The 21,921-nt window shown below is 41.5% G+C and overlaps 2 protein-coding genes across 3 annotated transcripts in view; one reads left to right on the top strand and one right to left on the bottom strand.

Moving 5' to 3' along the window:
- tab2 (TGF-beta activated kinase 1 (MAP3K7) binding protein 2) overlaps window positions 1-9,484 on the top strand; it is a 45,759-nt gene extending 36,275 nt beyond the window's left edge. Inside the window, exons 4-7 of one of the 2 annotated variants that reach the window (XM_020091878.2) lie at window positions 2,489-2,649; window positions 3,377-3,470; window positions 4,214-4,294; window positions 7,292-9,484. In XM_020091878.2, coding sequence (XP_019947437.1) covers window positions 2,489-2,649; window positions 3,377-3,470; window positions 4,214-4,294; window positions 7,292-7,431 — 476 coding nt within the window. In that variant the 3' untranslated portion in view covers window positions 7,432-9,484. Of the gene's footprint in view, window positions 1-2,488; window positions 2,650-3,376; window positions 3,471-4,213; window positions 4,310-7,291 lie in introns of both variants that reach the window. The other variant, XM_020091876.2, reaches the window with a different exon arrangement.
- Window positions 9,485-10,709: 1,225 nt separating this feature from the next.
- On the bottom strand, window positions 10,710-21,044 carry LOC109632402 (probable ribonuclease ZC3H12D). The gene is made up of 6 exons (XM_020091653.2): window positions 20,746-21,044; window positions 19,234-19,690; window positions 15,352-15,491; window positions 13,067-13,301; window positions 12,847-12,953; window positions 10,710-12,102 (listed from the first exon to the last, which is right to left on the bottom strand). The coding sequence occupies exons 2-6, from the start codon at window positions 19,527-19,529 to the stop codon at window positions 11,141-11,143; spliced, it is 1,740 nt and encodes a 579-aa protein (XP_019947212.2). The 5' UTR covers window positions 19,530-19,690; window positions 20,746-21,044; the 3' UTR covers window positions 10,710-11,140.
- Window positions 21,045-21,921: the final 877 nt, after the last annotated feature.

Genomic DNA, 21,921 nt, shown 5'->3' with positions numbered 1-21,921 from the left:
TAACATGACTGTAATGCATTTCTTGAGCCAAGCTGTGTATACTTGCTGTCACTAATGTTCAGTCAGTGCAGAAATACTCATTTGCATGTCTTGCACTTGCACTCATCTCCATGAGGTAGATAAAGTGACTCGCTGAGTGAGGGCTTGTGAGATGACTATAGTGTGAGTCCTCCACACCAAATGCTGTGTTTTCTCCATTAGCCCCTGAGACTGGCAGATTCTGTAGCATGAGTCAAATGTGTCAGAGCTCACTGTTGTTGCCTTTTTTGGGCTTTTGACTGTATAAGTCACTGGCTGTGGCTCCAGCACTGCAGGGAGAACAACGAAGATGGGCTTCACACTAGACACGTTGCCACTGCTACTGACCCTCATCAGCCCATTTTCCCTTTATTTTATCTGCTTTGGTTTGGGAATAAAAAAGTAATAAAACATTTTTGTTACTGTGCCAGGTTTCCCATACATTGACTTCTTTGTGGAGGCCCAGCATAGTCAGGCCACATATTGATTTTATGGTTCAAATCTGCAAAATGTCAGCATTTATTTTTCATATGATACAATTTGGAGCAGTGGCGCTTTTGTTGAGCTGTTCAGTTATTTATTTGTCACAAAGTACTTTGCAATGAAAATATTTGCAGTGGACTTCCTGCCACAAATCAAATTCTGTCATCGTCACATTCAGAGCTGCTCCTGTCACCACATAATTGTTAATCAAACATAAATGTATTCATTGTCACCAGTCACCTTTTTCTGTCTGACAGCAGAATAATAATAATAATAATAATAATAATATTGATGGTGATTATATTATCATGATTACATTATCATGATTACACAGAACACTGTGCAATACACTCAGAATGTATTTGGCTCAATCAAACAGAACCTTACAGTACATCTGGTGCCAAAAGATATAAGTCTTGATTATGTTCATTACTGGTTTGCTTTTTTTTTTTATTTACAACATAAGTTATATTTATAAAAGAACAGCTGTTTAATGAAAATAGATAATAACATGATGTTGGCTGCCATACTTTGGCTCAGTTCTATAGAGCTCACGTTCAGTGAAAGCAATAACAGAGGTGACAGAAAAGAGTAAGTGAGAAAGTCATGATCAAACAACATGGATGCAAGTTTTGTTCATGATGTTTCTGACCAAAGGTATTTTAGAAACTAAGTGTGTGAGCTGCAGAGGTGTAGGCTGTCACAGTGACAAAGATTAAAACTGTAGGTCTTACCATGAGGTAGCCATGTGATTAACACAGCTGCTTCTAGATTTCTGGCTGCTCCACTGATTTTAACACGGACTAATACAACCTGATAAACACACACAGACTAAAAAGACACATGAAAACAAAGTTCTGTGATACCACCATCTTTTCATAACCGTCTCAATCCTCTACGGTTCAAATTCCGTACTCAACATGTATTAACTTGCTTCTGTTTAATTTCTTTCACTCTCCAGGCTCTGTCCCCATTCTCCCCACGCACAAACACAACGTCGCACTTAATTAGTCACACGGTCACTTGCTCAAGAAAGTGGTGGAAGAGTGTGTGAAAAATTTAACTCAATCTTTACAACGTAGTAATTTACTATATTCCACAAAGAATTTGTTTATGTTCAAGATCTATCCTCACAGTAAAACTTGGCAGTACATTACCAAATCCCAGTGCCAGTCTAAATGTTTTAAACCCAACCCAAACGAGCAACATTTGGCCTTTTCTGTTCAGTATAAACATTTACAGTCTCTTTTTTGACTTTTAGCTGATGCACTCTCTCATTTTATTGCGTATTGATGAAGCGGACAACAGTTTAACTTAAGCACATTGACTGGCGATAGAGTGGATGATCTTACCTTCGCTGGACATTAACATTTAGGTCATAAGTCCACAGTGTGAAGTAGTATCATGTGTGTAGCAGGTGAGATAGTTGTTTATCATTGGATGTCTCTGAAGGAGGTGTCACAACCTGTCAGCAAGCACATAGCCATAATAAATGAATGAGAAAGCGGCTGTAGAGACAAGAGACCACGCATGACTCAGGCTCTGCATTAAACACTATGTTCTTGCCTGCAGCAGACAGCTCACTGGGGTAAGAATGATCTCCTCATTTTACCACAGTAGGTGATGAAACATATTGAAAGACAACAGGAAGGGATCTGTGTAGTTCCCCTGTCTCTCTCTACAGTTTACAGTTGTTTTGAACAGGGAATTATGCTCAGAACTGGTTTGGCTGGTGTATGTAGGTTGTGTTCTGTGCTGGAAATGTGTCAGTCCTTTATCCACAGAAATGGTCCTCTTAGATTGTTGTCTCCAACAGTTTTTGTTGTGTTCTCCGCTTTGATCATATTTTGTAGTTATAAATTCAACAATAACGCCAATTATATAAATAGTTTTTATTTATTAACTTCCCAGGCAAATTTGCATTCTCTGTAAAAAGGTAACAGTTGCTGACAGTACTTTCTCTTTGTGCTCTTGCTTCTTCTTCCAGCGTTGTTGGTCCACCAGAAGGCGCGCATGGAGAGGCTGTGGCACGAGCTGGAGATGAAAAAGAAGAAGCTGGAGAAGCTAAAAGAGGAGGTGAACGAGATGGAGAACGACCTTACCAGGAGACGGCTGGAAAGATCCAACTCAGCCTCCCAAATTCCTTCTGTAAGCTCAGTTCACAGATTTAACAGACAGAAATCAGCTGCAGTGTGATATTACTAAGTTGGTTGTGTGCTTCAAAACTGGGATACTTTCAATGGCAAGATGTCGAAGGTCTGTGATTAAGTGTCTTCAGACATGTTCTTCATAACTGCAAATACATATTTTTCTGGTTATTACCAAGAGATAAATGGAATCTGGGTCACTCCACCACTCTTGGTCTCCTGGCACATCCGTGCTGATTACAGGGTCTGTTTATGATTTGGCTAATATCTCTCCACATTTCAGACTGACAGAGCACACAGTCTAGATCAAATTCACTCCACAGTTCAAACAGCAGCAGCCTCTGCAGCTACTTCAGGGAACATATAAACAGAAATTGAACATGTTTTTAATATTCAATGTCTGCTCAATTTCATCCTGGTCTTAGATTTACAGCTGTGAGTTTGTTGAAACCTCCTGGAAGTTCTTCTGGCTTTTTGTTGAGTCAGCTGTTTTGCCAGCTATTACAGTCTGAGTGAGCAGAGGAGGAGAGTGGCTGTGGCAGGTTAATTTGCTGCTGTTGCTGAGCTCAGTAGCTCTTTGGTTTAGTGTTGTTTACTGAGGCGAGCCAGCACTGGAGAGTGGAGCTGCTCTCCCCCTGTCATAGATCTGCTCCACTCATAGAAGCTTGATTTCTTAATGTCTTGTGCCTGAGGATAAACTTTGAGCTTCTGGTGTCCTTCTCTGTCAGATCGAGGAAATGAAGCAGTTGCGATGCAAAAACAGGTTACTGCAGATCGACATCGACTGCCTCACCAAAGAAATTGATCTCCTTCAAACAAGAGGTAAGAATCTGTATGTCTTTCCTTTCTTTGCCATATAACATTTAATACTCGTTTATTGGAATTTTCTACTGGCATCCAACTGATATGCCTGTCTGTGTTGTTTGATAATTGAGTCAACGGTAAGTTATTAAGTGTGACTCAGGACCTTCAACTGTAGCACATAGGTCAGGCCTGCTCACATCCTCTCTGCATCCTTCCTGAATTGCATCCTTTTCCTGGTCGGTAATAAGGGATTAATTGGTCCCCTGGCAACACTCTGCTGTTGCCAACAGCCAACTGGTTTACACAGGTGAAGTAAGGTCTGTGGCGATTTATGCAGATATCAATTCTCTGTCAAGTCACACTCATCTTGTATAATTTATATTTTTACAAATTAGAATTTAGATTAATTGTGAATATAGAGAAGTGATGGATATGGAGGGAATTCATGCAGTTGAGTCAAACTCTACTCTTAGCATCTGTGTGGTTTCCACCTTTTCATGAAATGAATATATGACACTCATGCTATTTACGCATTTATTTATAAATTCATATTTTGAATACTGCTGTAAAACTTTGCACATGATAATAATTATCTTGATAGTCTCTGTCCCCTCTGCAGCACAGTGAGGCTTGTAACATACATACTGATGGTTTGAGTGGACACATGTGCTCTTACTCCAGGTGTTCTCTTTTTGACACAATGAACAATATACATTCACTGTTTGATGTAGAGGTTCCACTCTGCTTCCTTCCATCTGCAGGACCACACTTTAATCCCAGTGCAATCCATAATTTCTATGACAACATTGGATTCCTTGGTCCTGTCCCACCCAAACCCAAAGGTACTTTATCTATTGGTAAGTTTATTACGGTCATCACTCCAAAGTCCTATTTTCCATGTCGACATTCCTTTCAACCATTTGATTTGATGTATAATTGAGCCTATTAATAGATTATTAATAACTACATCATGTAATGTCTGTCAAAACTCCACCTTGCTTCGTTATTAAAGCCACGTTTACAAGCCAAGTACAAGTGAATTTCACCAAGGTGTGGATCAATAAAGTTCTATCTAATCTAATCTAAGCCTGGCCCTCAAAGAAGGGAGGGCTTTTTTTTGAGGCTACACTTCCAAATTTGAATCAACAAGTGACCAGCGCTCTGGAGCAGTGAGATGGGGTGGGACAGTATGCCAACAGTCAATCTGCTGACTCAGTTGAATGTGACCAATGCTGTAATTTATCTGAGGACAGATAAATTACAGCATTGGTCAGCAACTGGCTGCCTGTGGCCAATAGTCCTGCCAGATCATTTTGATTAATTTACTATTTTTATTTCACCATATTGGACTGACAAGACATTCACGGATAAACCAGGTGGTGATCTCCTTCATGGCAACAACATTTATTAAATCATTTCCTCTTTAGCAAGTAGTCTTCAAAGTAAAAGCACAAGGTTCATTTTGTTGCTTAAAAGGTTGAGTGTGTAGAATTTAAAGGTGAAGTTGTATGTTGCAGCTGAATACTCCTCATCTCCCCCTCCCCCTCCCCCTCCCAACATGCAAGAGAACCTGTGGTGAACTTCAGTTGTCATGAAAACTCAACAGGTTTTATTTTGTCCAGTTTGGACGACAGTAAAAAACACGGCGGCCTCCACAGAGAGAAACCCCTTCATGTCAATATAAATAAATAAATATAAAGTTTTTAAATATAAAGGATTATTTTATGGTAAAAAATACATTTCATACAATTTAGATGAAAGACACCAGTGAAAACATCGCTAGGATTATTTTATATTCAATTTCTGCCAAAAATCCATTTCACCTAAATCTTACACTCTGAACCTTTAAATGCTTTATATTGAGCTGAAGTACCGAGCTTTTATTTTGAAAAGTTGTGAACTTGGGTCTGAAGATTGTGTTGATTGCTTAACAAAAACCTCTGAAACAGCTGACATGCAATGTATGAAACAGTCAAGCAAGTAAATTATGAATTTATTCATTAAGCCACACACATGAACAATAAATCAAATTCAGTTTTAATTTTATGAAAAACTATCAACTCTTCGTTGCAGATAAATCAGGGAGAATGAGCACAAAGTTTTCTAATTTAACACTGCACTCTTCCCTGTTCCACATGCCTAAGTGTCCTTGGGCAAGATACGGAACCCCAAAAACTGAACTGTAAAGCGCTTTGACTGGTCATCAAGACTAGAAAAGCTCTATATTAATAAAAAACATTTCCATCATTCATACTCTGCTGGCACAGCCGTCAATGGAAATTTGGGGTTCAGTATCTTGCCCAAGGACACTTCGGTATGGGGGGACAGGTATCAAACCGTTGACCTTCTGGTTAGTGGAAAAACAGATTTCTAGTCAGAATGAATACTTTACTTAACTTGCTTTATTTTTTCATATTCATGTCAGCTTTTAAGCAATCGACACAATCTTCAGACCAAAGCTCACAACTTTTCAAAATAAAAGCTTTGTTATTCAGCTCAATATAAAACATTTAAGCAACATAACACCTGATTTGGGCCTTATTGTCATTAACAATGTTGTGCTGCACAGCCATGAAACAACAGGTTGTTATTCCATCAACCACTCGTGTTTGTTGTAGCTCACAACTTCTCTAAGTCAAAGTGTGTAACTTTGTGTTTCCTGAGAATTGGTCTGAAATAACTCTGCTATTGCTTTGGCAATCGAAGGGTGATTCAATAATTACTTAGAAACTAGTTGCTATGGATGCAGGTTTCATCAGTTGTCTGCTTATGAGTGACTTGTCTGTCATTGTCGTCAGTGTTGCTGGAGGGTAGGCCCTTCATTACCGAACTAAGTACAAAAGGAAAGTTACTGTAGGTCCGATTATTTGAACTATCTGTTGACAGATTTCTGTCATGCCTCGTTAGCCTGTTGCTCTCAACAATGGTCCACTTAATCAGCTGAGTCAGTGTGCTGCTGACGGGATAGATCAAATCTGCTGATGGATATATCTATAGATATACTGTATATAGATATATACATGTAGTGTATATTGATACATGGCGTGGCTGCTGTATCTTGTAATTTATTTTCATACACTTACAATAAGGCTATATGGTATTTTACTTTTACTTTGTCCATCCCCAGGGAATGGCAGCAGGATGCCCTATGGGTAGAAAGCAGGGCAGTGGAGGCAGTGTGCTGCTCCGAGCAGTGTTCTCTGACTTGACACTGATGCAGACCAAACACATTTATTTATGGCTACAGTGTTCCCTGATGGCAGTGGCCTCTTTCAGCAGGACTGGTGTTAGGAACATGACAACACGAGTTAAATTTGTTGACTCAGCCTCCAAATTATCTAGATCTCAAATTCATTAAGCAACTTAAGCAGGTTTTAATATTGTGAATAATCGCTGTGTATTTTCAGTTTTTCTTGTTAATGCCTCACATTTATCCTGTGACCTGCAGTTTGGGAAACACTGATCTAACAATAGCTTTAATACTGAAGTTAATGTGTTGCTTCAACAAGAGCGTTTCTTTTTGATGACACTTTTTATTCCTGAACTCCATGTTCATGCTCTTTGGACTATTTGGAAGCATTTTTGAGCAGACATGCAGCTGTGTTAATCCTCTGACCTAAAAAAGCCCTCCAGGTTGTATGTTTACATTAGATCACTGCCAAATAGACAATAATCCAATTGCTGCAGCTCATTGAAGCACGCTGAGCACAAGCAGTGTTCACCGCTCCGCAGCCAAGTGTGCAAAAAATATTTTCGATTTGTTCATTACTTCTTGCATAAACATAATGATTGTATCCTGCACTGAGCCCTTCTTCTTCTTCTCCTCGTACTTGTCACAGACTCGGGCAGTAAGATCGTGAAGCCCGTTGCAGACCAGGAGGAGGACGAGGGGACGCAGTGGAGCTGCACAGCCTGCACCTTCCTCAACCACCCCGCCCTCAACCGCTGTGAACAGTGCGAGTTCCCGCGGCACTTCTGAGCCAACCAGGCTGCACCGCGCCGCTATCTCCTCTGCCCACCTGTGTTTCACCAGACTAGAATAGAAAGGGGGCTCCCTCCTTCTCTTTCTTTTTTCCCTACATGTATGAAAACTGGGACAGGGCGTGGTCTTTGTGCATTGTGCGGCCTCCTTGTTTTTTTTTTTTTTCCTCCTCTTTTCTGTTTCCTCTATAAGGTTTTTGTTGAATGCTGTCCACTGAAGGCTTGACTGGATAGTGTTTACAACTTGTGTTTTTCCTAAAGGCCAGAGTCGGATGATACCTCACCTCAGAGACTTGGAGTGCGTGGGGTCACTTCCCCCTTTGTTTCTGCTCGACGGGTGACACTTTGCGCCCTGGGCTACCTCGCTGCTCCCACTTACAGTATTACGAGCGTGGCCCTGCAGTGTGACGGCACACACACAAACACACACACACAACAGATACACAGACACACACACACACACAGAACACAGGTGCCAATGTGCCTTTTGCTGAATGAATACATTAGTTTTTCTTCCTTTGTGGTGGCATGACTGGGGGATTGGGAACTTTTCAGCCACCGCTCTCCTTCTGAAGGGAAAACTGACAGACTACTCTTGGACTTTTAAGTTTGTTTGCTGTTTTTCTAGAGGATGTCAAAGGGGGAACTCAAACATGCCTCTTTTCCTGCCCTTTCAGTTTCCCTCTTCTGTCTCTTCAGTCATTAGTTATTAAAAAAAGAAATTAAGTTGCATGCTTTGTGTACAGTACACGGAGGCAGAAACTCCCCATGAGCTTTTTACTGTACATAATTTAGAATGTGCCTTAAAAGCCTTCTTCCTCACACTATGAATCACTTGTATTTCCTGTAAGTATAGCTTTATAGACTTTATTAACTTTTTTGTCTTGTTTTGTTTCCCTCTTTCAAATCAATAAGCACCGTGCTCCCTTTTTAAGCTTTTTACTTGATATCTGTGAGAGTTGAAGCCTTGCAGAAGGAGAGGAACAGAGCAGTCATCATGAAGCTACGCCTGCCAGGTCCGTTCATCGCTCGTGAAAATGCTGAGTTCCCTGTGTACGATCTGCAGATGCAGCAAAGTGGAAGGCCATGGAGGAGATTTTTTTTTTGTTTTGTTTTTCTTTTCTTTACTTCAGGACACCAAATATGTTCAGGACTGTCGGGGAGGGAATGGGACAAAAAGCCAAATCACAAACTGCCATCTTATCTGACAACTGGAATGTAGGTTTAATGTTTGGGGACGAAGACACCTCAGTGCAAAGAGACTCATTTTCAAGTAGAATCATTGTGTCACTGCAGAGTAATGTCATAGTGCTCCTGGAACAGCTGATTGGATGAAAAGTGTCCACGTTGCTGTGCACCTGAATTGGGTTTCTGTGAGGTCCACAGATCAGTGAATGGGTTTCTGTTTAAATTGTTCCTATAACACAGAAATATACATATAAGTCCAACATGTCGCCGTTTTTTACAGCATCTCTGAAGCAGACAAGGCAAAAAAATAAAAAACAAGACCTCGTGTTTTTAGCAAATATAAGCACTACGTTACTGTCCACTTAGTATACTCTTCCTTTTATTTGGCTCCATTCATCCTCCGAAGTGTGTATTGACAAGGGGGGTTCCTAAAGTTTACTTATTATCATTAACTTACCTTAACTGTGGAGTAATTACCTTTTTCCACCTTTGTGAAATGCCTTGCATTAGTGCCTTTAGAACTATTAAATTTGTATTGATAATCTATTTTGTCACATCCAAGTGCCATTTTAAAAACCAAAACCTTACTATTGTTTCAACCCATTTAAGAGTAGAAGATGAAATATTGTCTCTTAAGCACTTACATCAAACCTTTTCCTTTTTCCAAACCAAAGAAACCAGTTTCCAGCTTCATCTGCACCTCGGTGTGAAGAGGCAGTTTATTCATGTTTTATTAAATGGAAAAAAATCATTTGGATATCTAAAGTGTTTTTTTTTTTTTGAACATTTGATTTTAGCTGGGAAAACTGTCTTTGTAACAGATAAGTTATTTGTAAAAATGATAAAAAAAAATCTATTCTGAATGTTTGTGTGTCTTTGTGATGCTCCACTCAGATTATAATTATTATGGCTGTTATACGATTTTCTCCACCAGATGGCAGAACAAATGTAGGCTCATGGCAATCATTACTCACCACCAGTTGAGACTAATGGACAGATATGAATGGGTCAGAATTTAAAGGGGCAGGCTGCATATTTTACACATTAAAAGAACATTTCATTGCATTTGATGTTTTACAGGGATATGTTGCAATTTGTCAATAAGTTGGGTGATGTCATCTGAAAAGAAACTGTTGATTCCTTGAAAAGAATTCTCTGATGACGTCATCGGGTTTATCATGCCATTGAAACAAACAGGTGTGTAAGTCTGGAGCTGTGAAAAGTCATCAGGTGAGTCAAAGGTGTACGGGAGAATCCAAAGATTAATACATTAAGCACTTTTGATGATGAAAGTTAGCTGCTGACATGAAGTCAGTTTTTTTAAGCTTTACTAAACTATGCACATGCCTCTCAAATCTCCTGTGATAGAAATTCAACAGATTCCAACTGCTCAAATCTCATGATCAAATTAGCGTGAGAGGAATGACAGTGCTCAGAGAAAAGGTAGAATAGATCAAGCAATGAATGTGTTCCATCATGATTCTGATTTTATTTGGTCACATTTTTAGTATCACTTTGGAAACAAACCTGTGAAATGTGGTGCAGCTCCAAATACAAATCTGAATCTGGTGAATGTGATCTCAAAGATGGACTGTTGGGCCTTGGTGGAGGCATGGGAGTGCCCTTGTAGTTGTCAATTGAATTCATTAGCCTGGTCAGAAGGGAGTCTGCAGGTCCAGGACTTGCTAGATGGCAGCAGCTGATACAGACTCTGCCGTAGGTGGTTGGGCTCTTAAATAATTCTCCAGGCTTTGCTGATGCAAAGACACTCTAATTTGTTTTGCCAACTCTCAGCAGCTCTTAGTCTTTTTACAACTTAATAAACTGTGTGCGAGTTAGTGGTGCATTAAGGTGGTTTCTAATTTGTCCCTGAGGTTCTGGTCATATGTTAAGAGCTACATCCATTTGAACCAAATAACACACAGGACTGAAGCTGCCTCTCCAGACTAAAAGCTGTCAGCATGTTACAGCAGGTTTGCGGAAGCTAAACTCGAAGCTTTAACCACCAGAGAGCAGTGCAGCAACATGACTCATTACAGCACATGTCCAGAAGTGTGTGGACTCTAAATATGAATATTTCACTCCAGAGTTATTTAAGTGCTTTTATTTCACAGGCACAAAAAACCCAGCACAGGTGGATGACATTCTTTACAGAAGTACAGAATATAGCATTCCTCACTTTGAGGCAACATGAGAACAACAACACATGCTGCTTCAATGAAACATTTTTCAGTGCTACTGAAAGTAGCATGTATGGAGCTTAGTGCATTGCACATGTACACAGGGTTAGGAAAATGTATTCAGTCTGCTACAATTCCAAGACTTCATCAGAGTCAGTTCTTAATGCTTTGAATAAAGGGGACGTTTGTTCTGTGATGAGTATGAATTATAATATAAATTCACAGTCACTTTATGAAGAGTTGAAACCTTTCAGATTTGTCTTTGTTTTCAGTCTGCTTGTGAGATGACAAAATTCAACGTTCGGCTTAATTTCAGTAAAAAAAAACAGTCTCTCCATCTCAAAGGGAGAAGTGGCTGGTCCTGTAGCTCTGGATGAGAGGAATCAGTTCGGACATGTCTGAGATTTCTGGGTAAGCATTCATGACCTGCTCCACAGTGCTTTGGGGGAAGAGGGTGCTCAGCTGGCTCCTCAGGGCCTTCCTCTGCTTGCTGCATGGACTCTTGTCCTGGCCGTTGACCCGGGCATCAAAAAGGCTGCCCTGCACCCATGGGTCTCTGGGCATGGTGTAAGTCTCTCTGCTGGACGGCTGCCTGAAGAACGGTTTTTCAGAAACATGGCTGGAACATTCTCCGTTATGTGGAGGCAGAAGTGGGCAGGAGGACCATGTTGTCTGCTGCTGCTGCTGGTGGTGGTGGTGGTGGTTGGGGGGCGGGGACATCCTGGTCTGCTGGTGACCCCACCTGCACTGGCTGCACACAGGGTGCATGCAGGATAGTGAGGGGCTTTGATGAGGGTTGCAACCTCCTCCGCTCAGACAGGGCCTGTGGGTGTTCCCGCCGTATGACCCTGAGAGGGAGAAGTCGTCGTGGCCCAGGCTGCAGCTGGCCACTCCACTGCTGTAGCTGTGGGGAGGGAGCTCCATGCTGTAGGGAACATCTTGGATGTAAAGCCTGGACATTGAGCTCTCCATGGAGCCGAAGGCTTCGTCCACGTCTGGGCTTGGACAGAAGTGGACGCTGCTCTGGCTGCTGGAGTCTCTCTCATGGATGAACTGCTCACTGGGTGACGCCCTGTGTGGATGATCCTCTGTGCTCAGGGGCGGAGGTGTGGACGAGCTGTACCTGTGCTCCGGCTGATACCAAGCAGAGCAGAAGTGTGTGTCCTGCAGGCTCGGTTTGGGTGAGAGGTTCTTGGCTCTGTCTCTCAGCGCCCTCAGCTCATCAGCCACAGACAGCTGTGATTGGTTGGCCCTCTCTGGGTGGTAGAACTTGCACTTCACTCCATACGTACACTTCTTTCCTGAAAGACAGAAACAAGTTTTTTCCAGACTTTTGAAACTATAGCACCACATCATCATTTAACTTCCTGGAGAAAAAGGAAGATATCTGTGGGTGTGTCTGTCTCTCTGTCTGTCTCTCTGTCTCTCTGTCTGTCTCTCTGTCTCTGTCTGTCTGTCTGTGTGTGTGCTTACTGCCTTACTGCACACCCTTTCAAACAAATTAGCTGTGTGTCTGACATGAACAAAATGAAACTCCAGCATGATTGAACTCCTCTGTTTGGCTCCTGTCCCCACAGTGAGGGATGGTGAGATTAGCTGAGGTGTGTCTGTTGACTGACACACCTCAGCTAATCCCACACACTAGTGACTGTCCCTCCATAACTTACATGTGCTCCAGCACACAGCCACAATGGCTCCATTCTACCTTGGTCTTCCAATGAGTAAATAGAATCTAGAATCTGAAGATTGTATTGTGTTGAAAATATCAAACCTCCAGTTAGGGCGATGTTTGTGGATGTTTGAGGACTTCTTCTTTGTGCTGAGACTGTTTTAGCCTTGTAAAATGTTTTCTGAACCAGTCAGATACTTAAAGTAATACACTGTATCTGTTGATGTTTTATATGCTGCACTTTTCATATCTTTCTTATGTTCTGGTGACTGGTTCCTATTGTGCAGGTTTCTGTTTTGATGCCCCCGGACAGAACAAGGAAGTGGAACCTGAGCAGTGCTGCATGCTAAATGCTGGGAGAGAAATGTGAACTCACCGTATGGACAGTGCTGCAGCTTGTTGTCTGGGGCCTTGGGCTTCTTCTGTAGAAAGTCATCAAGGGTGGGACCATTTCTGCCCAGAGGATCATATGGAGGCATGAACCTGCAGCAGCACAGAGACACAGTTAGGATCAAGTCACATCGATACTAGGACCCACTGATCAACTATCACACAACTGATGAAGGGCCCTGTGTTATCAGAACCATCGCTCTTACTTGTCGTTGGCGAAGGTGTACATCAGCAGCCTCTCCTCTATAAACTTCTTCCACTGGGGGTTCTCCGTCTGCAGGTCACGGTAGTTGTCATTGGACACGATAATGCCGTCCAATTCGAAGGCCAGCTTGACAATGAAGCGATCATCGTAGCAGACCACCCTCTTTCCGTTCACGCAGCGAGATGGTGTGTAGACTAGGATCTTCTTTCTCTCCAGCTCATGGAGAATGTGCTGACCTACGAGACACATGACAACACTGGAGGTCATTTTCAAGCTCGTCTCCCTCATTCATTCAGACATGTTGCCTCCGATCCTGATCCAGCACACTTATGAGAGACAGGTTTGTTTAAGGTTAATTATAACATTACTTATGATATAATGAAAGTGGTAGCTGTGGCTCAGGAACTAGAGCGGTCATCCTCCAGCCAGAAGGTCGGAAGTTCAATCCCAGCCCTCCCACTGCACTGTATAAATGTGTGTTATTTGGTGAATGTAAAAACTGTACTGTGAAGCACTTTGAGTGGTCATTCAAAAAGAAAGAGTGCACCTGAAGGCAGGTACACAGAGGTTGAGCACCCTGGTAGCACACATGTAAAACAGTAAAATAGTATTCATGTGTCTTTCTCTTTACCAAATTTTATTTATCAATCTTTTTAAAATGTTTCCTCTGAAGAAAATGTTTGGAAAATGATTTGTCCATGTAAATAGAAGAATGAATTCATCAATTATGCATTTATTTTGTTTTATTAACTTCCCTTTGCTGAGGCTCACAATCAAGTTTTTTTTCCTAAAAAAATAAATATTTGTCTTTGTGTTTTCTGGGTAAGATCATTGGAAGGTTAATATAAGACCAGGTCATGTGCCTCAGGACCATGTTCCATAACCGTGAGATAACAGCAAACACAGCTGTGAAAACAAAGTCATGGTCTCGGTGAATAATGGCTGAAGGTTCACTTGTTTTTGATCTGAGTGGTGGATATCAGGCTTGGTATTAAATTCCAAATGCTCACTGAAAATGTCCCTGCAGACAAACAGATGTGTACAGAGACAGGTGAGCTCACGTTGCAGCACATATGAGTTCCTGTCTTTATGGCTTTACCCGTGTTTTGATAGTGAGCTTTACAGCAGCATCATAAAAGGTGTGAAACTGTATTTGGCATGAACGGTGCTTCCTTGTGAACTGCTTATAATCGCTGTCAGTCTAAACTGGCTCGAGCTGCCGAACAAAGAGAAGATAACAGACAGGAAAGAGGGATGGAAATTTACCAGCAGCTACGGGTTACATGCCAGAGAAGTGTTTAACCTGTCAGAACAGTTATGGAGACTATTTGATTTCCTTGATTTTTGTTTCCGTGAAGTTTCCAGTTAGCGTAGACGCAGTCCTGACAGGTTCTATGAAACAAACAAAGTGTTAGGGCCTCCGCTTCTTCAGGTTGTTTTTTTCGTTAATGAACGTACTTGTTTTGCTCAATGTAAAATGTCTCATTTCCTGTGTGACTTGTTCCCCTGGAAAGTGCAGCTGTTTACAGGCAGTTCAAAGGTACAATGTGACAGCTTCACTTAAGAGGCTGCAGTATTTATGTTAACTTGGTTGCTGGTAAATTTGGCTGCCTGACGTGAGAATGCTTCCCGCTCCGAAAGTCTTTGTTTCAGAATAGTTTTTCTTCAAATATAAAAATAGTTCTTCATACATTGTTTTTCAAGCTGCACTTCAAGATATAGAGATAACATCTGCACAGCACCGAGCATCAGGCAGACGCAGCTGACAATGAGCTGGTGAACGTGGAGCAGCGACAGATGCAGCCAGACATGTTTAAGGAATCAGCAGAGACCAAAGCGGAGCTAGAAGAAGAGGACATAATGGCCTCAAATATGACAGATGGACTCACACACAACTCCACAGGACACTTGTGTTTCGGTCTGTCACCCAGATGTATTTCAAAAATGTAAAAAGAATAAATGCAGCTTTAAATTTAAAGTCACACCAGTGACCTGCTGGGTAGAGATGAGTTGGAATATTAGTTGGTTAGTGATGTTGGGTCTGAAAACATGTTTGTATTATTGTGTGTGTGTGCAGTATGTAAATATGACGGTTATTGTTGTTACTTCCTCAAGCATAACGTTCTGGCACATTCGCTATCTATAAACCACAAGTCATGTTCTAGAACAATGATGACATCACAGCTTGAAGGAAGATCTAAATACCTTCCAAATATAACTCTCCAAGCAGGCATCATTATCATGTGACTGAGCTCACAGGGTGCAAACCGGGTCATGTGACCTTACCTGTGATGGGTGCATCTGGTCGCGGCTGTTCCTTCCTCCACAGAGGAACAAACACAGTGATGTTGCGAAGCCCTTTGTCCCAGAACCAGCTCACTGCCAGCTGGAGACCCTGGCACGAAAACACCTTCTTGTCACCATGGCTGCAAAGAAACAGAAACCAGAGTAAATATTAAAGAATTCTACTTCTTCTTTTGTGCTTCTTTACACATTGTGCGCCCACACAAGCAGGAAGTAGATGTGTCACGAGGCATCTGCTCCGACTTCTGTGAAACACAATACCTGACGCTGAGCTGTTAACGTGCATGTCACCTCAAGAGGTGATTTTCATTGAACATAAAAGAACTGAAAGCAACCATATATATAAAAAAAAATAAACAAATGTGCTTTACAAAAGACAGTGGAAACGTTTTTACAGCAGAGTAAAATAAAATAAAATAAATAATCATTTGTTTGGCAGCATTTTTTAAGGTCATTGTCATTTCCCCAGTGAATACAGGGAGGAAGATGACAAAGAGGAATTCATTATTGTCCTACTTCACACACACACTGACACACACACTAATTTGACCATATCAAGGGGGATACATCAGTCTCAAAGGTCCTTAAAGCCTTGAATTTTGTTTTGTAAGAATCCCATTAAAGTGTTTTTTAAATGTCCCATGGCAAATGGGATTTGTGTTTGAGAAGCAGAAGTTTTTTTCATGTGACAGGATCATGAGCAGAAAAAACCCTCAATGCTGATTTTGATTCTTGAACTGAGCCATTTCTTCAAACTAGACCATGGCTGGTTAAAAGTTATGGACTAGTATAAGAAGAAAGCCTGGCTCCTTGTACTTGGATCATCTTTGTCTCATCTGCTCTCAGTTTGCTGGAGCTCAGTTAGTGCAACCTACCATTCGTTCTCATCAGTCCACACATGTTTTCCTTTCTGTCCAGTTTACTACTTGAATACATTCCAGTAATATGTGTGTGTGTGTGTTTGCCTCTGTGCGTTTGTGCGTGCGTATGTGTGCGCCTGTGGGGGTTTCCCTTCTTTCAATCAGCAGGAAGTGGGTAGAAACTTTGCTTTTGCATGTGACCAGAGCTTAGCATGAGATAGTTCACAGTGAATCTATCTGTTGTGCATAACTTGACAGGTTGCATGATTAAGTTTCCTTTGAATGGTATTTACATCACAGCCTGGAGCTCTTTCCCAAATATAACCCATAATAAGAGAAAGTTGTACACACAGCCCTTAGCCACTCGTTTATGTAGAGACTTGTTTTATATTTTGTGAGTGGAACAGTGTAGATTAGGCAACAGTGTAAATTTACTGCTGACATATCTTAACATTACAAAGTTGGCTAATATAACATATTCTTGCTTCACCCAACTTCCATTTCTGGGCCACTCGGAGGCAGCAGAACAAATCTATGAAGTTGCTAATAGCAAACAGTTGGCTGTGAAAACACAGCAGCAGAAACCGCAACATCAATTGCAACTGGCTGTGTGTTACTTGGGAGAGCATCTCTAAACTTTTTGATTGTGCAGAGGTCAAAGTCAACAAAAATACGGTGAGAAAAAAACATTTTCCAGGATAACTCCATAATTTCTAGAGAGATAATATTTTTATATAATATATTCCCCAGTATAGCATATAATAACTGACATCAGAAAGTTGCAAAACATCATTTCTGGCTTCTTTCTGGCTCACTAGCTGGTCTCTATGCTGTTTAGTGCCGTGCAGATGGAGCATGGTGGCTTTATCAGAGATGTCTGATGCTGCTGGACAGATGGATGAGAGCAGATCACGTTTCTGTGTGTGAGTGTAAGAAACTGACAGATTCTGAGAAACCTTGGTTTTGGAAACTGCAAATTAATCAAAGAAAGCCAGCAGTAAAGACAAGGAGACTGAGATATAGTGGGGACTAAAAGTCAGGAAGTCTTGCTGCTTCAAGTTTGACCATTCTTTTCTAGATCTGACTCACCAGGGTTCCAATTTTATGGAAGTACAATATTCAGATTCCTGGCATGCTCCTTAAAGGTACAGTGTGTAGAATTTTGTGATGTCTAGTGTTGAAATTGCATATTACAGCTGAACACCCCTCACCTCACCCTCTCCTTCCAAACATGAAAAAGAACCTGTGGTAGCTTCAGTTGTCATAAAAACTCAAAAGGTGTTTAGTTTGTCCAGTCTGGACTAATGTAAAAAACATGGTGGCCTCCATAGAGAGGGTCCCCTCCATGTAAATATAAAGTATTTTATATTTTTGAGGTAAAGAAAATGACAATTCATACAATTTAGATGAAATGAACTAGTGAAAACATCATGAGGATTATTCTCCATTCAATTTCTGCCAATAGATCCCTTTCACCTAAATCTTACACACTGGACCTTTAAAGAAGCTAATAAAGCGATGGCAGGGAATGATGTTGGATGTGAGGATGATTCAGGTGAGCACATCTCAGGATGAGAGTGTCTCACTTTGGGTTTAGATTACATTACTGTTGTACCGAATGAAAGTAGGAAATACTTTAACCATCAAGTAAACTACCTTATTACAGGACGGCATGTTTTGAAAAACTCTCTCTTTTGTTTTCTCTCGGAATCATTTTGAATAAATATCGCACCCTTCCTTAAGCTAGCAGTAAGAGCACATTTTACTCAGAACTTCCTTGTTACTGGATTAGGGTCAGGTAACGCTGGTGGCTGTGAGATCATATGATGTGGATGGGAATTTCACTTCAGCAGCGTTACACCTTTTCCAAGTCACAGTGGATAGAAAGAAAAAACTGCTGGAATCTGATGTAAAAATAAATGAACGTGACACTTTCTCCTTCAGGCTTCAGGCCGTCTTGAACTTCATGGACAAAACCAGAAGAGTATAGCAAGCACACATTGAGTTTTCACTTCCCCATCTTTAAAGAGGAAGTGTGGTGTGATCACATCAACATTTGATGCAACTAGGGAGGCTTCAGTACAAAAAAGTGGCTAGTTTCTCATTCTCTTTGATTATAGCTTATTCAGATAAAATGGGATTGATTGATTGAATTAACTTATCATCTGTGCTCAAACCTAAAAGTATTTCTCCAGGAAACAAAATGTATTTTTGTCCCATGAAAGACAAGTCAGTTAAACAGAGATGGAAAGTACCAGTAATTTTACTTAGGAACTACCAGTAGGGACAATGTTTACATTAAATGTACTTTACCTTTCACTTTATGTTACTGAGAGCTGGAGTTCATTTAAGCAGAATTAGGTTTTCACATACAAAACATGATTGACTGTTAAAACACGATGAATAAAAGACTTGGATTCAATTATTCAACAACATGTAAAGTTGTTTTAATCAGCTGCACTTTTACTAGACTTAAAATACAGCTGCTTAAATACAAGTGGTCTGCATTCATATAATGTTTTTCTAGCCTTGATGACTCAAAACACTACAGAACAGTTTGACATTCACCCATTCACACATCCATTCATACAGTGCATCTATGTGCAGCACTTTCTCCATCACACATCCCTCACTGTCGGCACAGTCAGAGGTAATTTAGGGTTCAATTTCTTGCTCAAGGACACTTTGGTAGTATGATGGAGATTGAACTGCTGAGCTACTAGTTAGTGGACAACCAAATGTACCCCCTGAACCGCAGCCTCCCCGAGGCAGAGGTTATTATAATAATAATATTCCAATAATGATATGAGGCTGAAATGGACCAGTCTGCCCAAAAAGTACTTTTGAAAATTTAGGTAAATATTACTGATTATCATAATGTCTGTAAAAAGATCTAAATTCAAATGTACCACTTTACAACATTGTAAAGATCTCTGCAGTTGAATATAAACACACAGACTGAGATATAAGACAAGTGTTATAAATGACAGATGAGGGGACTCACCTCATGGCCACATTGCTTCCGTCTATGACCACAGGTCTGAAGCCAGCTGCTGAGTCTCGGTCTGCTCCAGGTCTGGGCTGACAGGGGCTGGGGCTGCAGCCTCTGGACACCAGCTTGGGACTGTTGGGAACACTTATTTCGTTGTAAGTGCGAGTCTGGCACGTCTTTATCAGCTCCTCCAAGATGTCATTGGTCTGGGCATCGTGGCGGAGGCTCTCCAGGACCCTCAGGATGTCAGCCTGAGAGTACCCTAACTTGAGAAATCGCTCCACTTTGGCATGCTGCTGGTGGTCCATTGTGAGCACTGAGTCAGAGTGTGTCTTTCCTCTCCTCTGTCTTGTCAGGACTATCTATCAGGGGAATCCTCCTCGCCTCCTTATTCTGGCTCATCCGTGTTGCCACAGTGACACACTGTGTTTTGGAACAGTTGACAGGTGCCAGAAAGGGACCTCTGTCACTGTAAACACAAGAAGCAAAGCTGTGGTCTCATAGGAGTTTTCAGACAAATCAATTGTGGTTTGACTGCTGCTCACAGAATCGACTCTGCTTACCACAACCTCATGACTGTTAACGCAAGCGCAAGCAGTAGCTGACGTCATGCTGGTTAAGAAAGCCCCTGTCACAGCAGAGGAGGAAGCTAAGGGTCCGCACTGATACTCGGCTCTATTATTTGAGTTACTCTTTGAACTCAGCTACAGATGTGAATGAAAGAGTGGGTATGTCACCCTCCCCCCTGAATCAATGTCTGAAAACCCCCTGAACTTCATGGCCATAGAGAAATCATACTTATTTATCTGAAGGCCAAAACTGTTGAATGACTCAACCCACTTGTTTTACGTTTCCTCCCACCAGCAGAGTTATTCTTAGTGCAACACTTTAACACAACACCTGAGAGCATGAAACACAGAAAATGAGAAGACCTGTCATGTTAAAACAATTCAACTCACTTTCGGCCCACATTGTTACTCTTTGTGGAGACATTTTGATCCTTGTCAAGCAAGATGGATTGATTAGCCCTCGCTGCTTTTGATGTCTCAACTTGACATTTGAAGAATGAGGGAAAAAAGAAAGTTGTGACGCAAAGACGGTTGTCTCTTTACCGTACTGAAGCCATAACAATCGAGGATTTTATTTTAAAACACGTCCTAAAACAAAGGGTTTTCATCTGACACATCCTCCCTCTGCAGGGGGCTTTGGTGAAGACAGGCTTTCTACAACCTCCACCAAACCACATCCTCTGCTGCTGAGTTATTTTCACATTTACCAGCTCCCCTCACCAGTCTCTTTCTGTCACATGTCCAAACTCCACCAACCTTTGCTCCTTGCAGCCCCGTTCACACAGTCAGCACACACTATCACCCTGACACCTACTAGTTTCTTGCAATCTGAGACATGACAAGTCTTAACAAGACGCAGCTACAGGCTGTGGCTGAGGATTCATGTTCATGTCAACACAAAGAGCAGAGCTACGCTGTCACGGGACTCAAATGTTCTCTCTTATTTTCTACTTACACATTCAGCACGGCGTGGATTTGGAGCACGGGTCCCTCTTTAAATCCGTGTGTTGTGCGTGTGAGAGAGCTCAGCACAGTCAGTCATTCAGTCAGCTGCTGTGACAGACACACTGGTCTGTGTGAAGCTGCTCCTATTACTCAGAGGAGGAAGTGAATGCTCGCTGCTGAGAAAAAAAAGTCTTTGTGACCAGCAAGGAACAGACACTCTAAATCTGTGAGGTACTTCCTCGTCAGTAGGCTGCCTGACCTGGGAGCCTGAGAGATTTACTGTTTCTCAGAGCTCTTCTGCTGTGGTGTGGGGAAATCTCTGCTGATTAAATATCTCTGATAAAACAATGAAGAGCACCAGGAAGCCAGCTGCGTCTGGCATTGAGATTTTATTAGTCATTCAGTCTTTTCATTCTATTTGTAGTTTACAACGTGGAATATGTGTGTCGTAGGAGCTGCTATAAAGTAAAGAGGGTCTGTCATCCATTGATGAGCCTGAAAAGTCCTGCACACGATAACCTGATGTAAAACTGACACTTTGGGTTTTAACTCCATTGTATGGAGAGATGCTGACAGGTGGAGTCAGAGAGATGGATAATGCTTTTCCTTTTCCCTATAGCTAGCCTTTTGTTAGCTACGCCAGATGCTGGCTGTAGCCTCATATTTGGATGTAGTGACTGTGGTCGAGTGCTACATCCCTGAATTTTGACAGAATTATGTTCATGAACTTTACACCATCGGCAGCCCAAGTGCAGTATTACTGACTTAAGTTACAATTCAATTCAATTTTATTTGTATTGCGCCAAATCATAGAGAGACTGGGAACACTTGAGCACAATCAGGTATCAGCTGACTGAAGTATTGTTGTTAATAATTATTATGTTCATAATAATAACAATAGTTGTTGTCCTGCAGTTCTGGAGTCAGAGATATCTGCAATGAGAGAGAAAGAGTGAGAGGGACTATGGGAGAAAAAAGACACAGTTATTGACATGTATTAAAATAAATAAATGAGTGTGGGGGGGCAGTGGGAGCTGGTTCCACAGGAGAAGAGTCTGGTAGCTGAATGCTCTACCTCCTGTTCTAATCTTACAGACTCTTTGAACTACAAGAGAGCCTGTGTTTTGAGAACAAAGTGATCTATTTGTTATATGAAGGGGCCTGGTTGTCAAGGGCTTTATATGTG

The sequence above is a fragment of the Paralichthys olivaceus genome, chromosome 19, assembly GCF_024713975.1.
Source record: "Paralichthys olivaceus isolate ysfri-2021 chromosome 19, ASM2471397v2, whole genome shotgun sequence".
In the NCBI taxonomy this organism is placed as follows: Eukaryota; Metazoa; Chordata; class Actinopteri; order Pleuronectiformes; family Paralichthyidae; genus Paralichthys; species Paralichthys olivaceus.
Note: the sequence above shows the minus strand (reverse complement) of the source record. Positions and strands in the feature narration are given on the sequence as shown.